The 2,160-nt window shown below is 38.6% G+C and overlaps 1 protein-coding gene across 2 annotated transcripts in view; it reads left to right on the forward strand.

Annotated features, from left to right (window-relative positions):
• PAXIP1 (PAX interacting protein 1) overlaps positions 1 to 2,160 on the forward strand; it is a 53,964-nt gene that overhangs the window by 42,167 nt on the left and 9,637 nt on the right. For both annotated transcript variants that reach the window (XM_045290026.1, XM_045290025.1), the window contains exon 15: positions 16 to 184. In XM_045290026.1, coding sequence (XP_045145961.1) covers positions 16 to 184 — 169 coding nt within the window. The remainder of the gene's footprint in view (positions 1 to 15; positions 185 to 2,160) is intronic.

Raw genomic sequence — 2,160 nt, forward strand, 5'->3', positions numbered from 1 at the left:
CTGTGTCACTTCCAGAAACTCTATATTCTTGGCGGCGAGGTGGCTGAGTCTGTGCAGAAATGCACACATCTCATTGCCAGCAAAGTGACGCGCACCGTGAAGTTCTTGACGGCCATTTCTGTGGTCAAGCACATAGTGACTCCAGAGTGGTTAGAAGAATGTTTCAAATGTCAGAAATTCATTGGTGAGTATTACACTCTTAATTTTCATACCAACCAAATTTTCGGTTTTTTTCCCCTCCTATCGCCATCTTTATCCCAACAAACATCTTGTTTATTATTTAAGTATATGATGATCATCCACTGAAATTGGTTTAAAAAATTTTTGTGCCTTAGCTATCCACTTAATACCTTTGTACTTTTTACTTTAGAAATATAGAGGTTTAGGTATTTTGACTAATTGTAGGAGAGATAACTAAGCTAGTAATTTGCCTTGTTTTGTTGTTTTTTAATTTCTTTTGTTTGGAAATAAATGGATGCCAAATGACATTGCACATACCATAAAGTACAATTTTCTCTTTACTTAGCGAGAGAACAGTTTTACTGAAATGGTGGGGTCCAGATTGAAATAGAAGTTTCATGCAGAAGGAAAAAGATGCTGCCTCCTCTCACCTGTGTGGTTGTTCAAAGCACCAGGAACGGTCTCTGGTTATTAGCACGCAGAGCTGAGGACCTTCATTGTAGTCACGTTTCAGGATGGTATTGGAACACATTCTGCTTTCTGCTGTAGTACCACTTACGTACTACAAATAAAGACTATGAGGGGATTTTTTTCAGGTTAATAAATAGACCAAATGGTTTTAAAGCCTTGCTAAGTATAAAATGAGTATAAAATCCAAATATAGCAAAACAATGTGCACCTTTAGTATCATAAAAAACAGTAGTAATATCCTTTATATACAGAGCTGGTATATTGCTGACCCACCATCTAGAACTGGAATCCTGCTTTCGAAAAGTGCATCCTTACTCTTCATCAGGCCATGTGCTTGGGTGACAGCAGGTACTGGAGGCTACTCTGCTCTCTGTTGGTTTTTGGTTGCAGTTTGCACTGCAGTCAAAGAAAACATTCTAACTGCCCCTCATGTGATACTAATTATCAACCTCTGACTTAGAGTCTCCACACACAGTCATATTTTCCTGCTAGTAGTTGGTCTGCATTGCCTTGTAATACTCATGCTTTCTCAGCTTTGCCCCCTAGCTCCTTTTCCCTTCAGCAGTGGACTGCATGGCAATACTAATACTGAAGGACATGGCAAGATGGGTGACATTGGAATTAGCAAAGCCAGCAGGGCCCTTGCTGGTCCTCACTGCCACCATTCTCTTTCGATGGATTAAACTAACCTCACTTTTCATTTACTGCCATGCTTATTAGAATCCATTTCAGATCTGTCATTTTCTCAGCAGCCGATAGTTAACCAGAGTTCACTTTTAGTTGATGTAAGTAAAATAAAAGGTGTATGACATAGCAGCTATATGATTGGGTTTTACAAATGAGAAATTAAGATCCAGAAAAAACAGAGAAGTCTAAAGTTGCTCTTTGTGGCAAAACTAGACCCAAACTTAAAATTGCTTCATTTTTAATCCAAAGCAGTAAACCAGAAAAAAGATAAATCATCAATATAGTAGATAAATTAAATTCCCAACTGCAGAATATTAAATAGCATTTAGAAATGTTTTCCATTTAAATTTCAGAACTGGTTTGTCCTTAAATAAAAATACATTAATGAAATGAAGACATAATGAAGGCAGAATAAGGCGCTGGGGAAGCAATTACTACAAACCTTTGTTTCCGTTCCAGTTTTGGATAATAGAGTTAGAAGATGTAGAACGAGCCATCTCGTTCTCTTGCCGACATAGGAAATCGCTTCGGATCTGCTGTGGGCGTGACATCCCCTGCGCGTGGGCGCTGGGAAACGGCCTGGTAGTTTTCTAGCTGCCTTTGGCTGCGTTTGCTCGTAGGAAGCAGCCCAGCACCAAGGCTCTTCATCACCATTTTCTGACTGCTATTCTTTCGCTTTCCTAACCAGAAGTATGCCAACTTTTTTGAAAATAAGCGAATGACCAATTTGCTGAATTTATCAAGCTTCCTAGTTTGTGAAAACTTGATTCTTTTGTTTATAAACTTTACGATAATTTACCTCATTGGAAGTTTTAGCTGATA

Source organism: Echinops telfairi, unplaced genomic scaffold (genome assembly GCF_000313985.2).
Source record: "Echinops telfairi isolate 266 unplaced genomic scaffold, ASM31398v2 ScPeMD7_31;HRSCAF=116, whole genome shotgun sequence".
NCBI classification, from domain to species: Eukaryota; Metazoa; Chordata; class Mammalia; order Afrosoricida; family Tenrecidae; genus Echinops; species Echinops telfairi.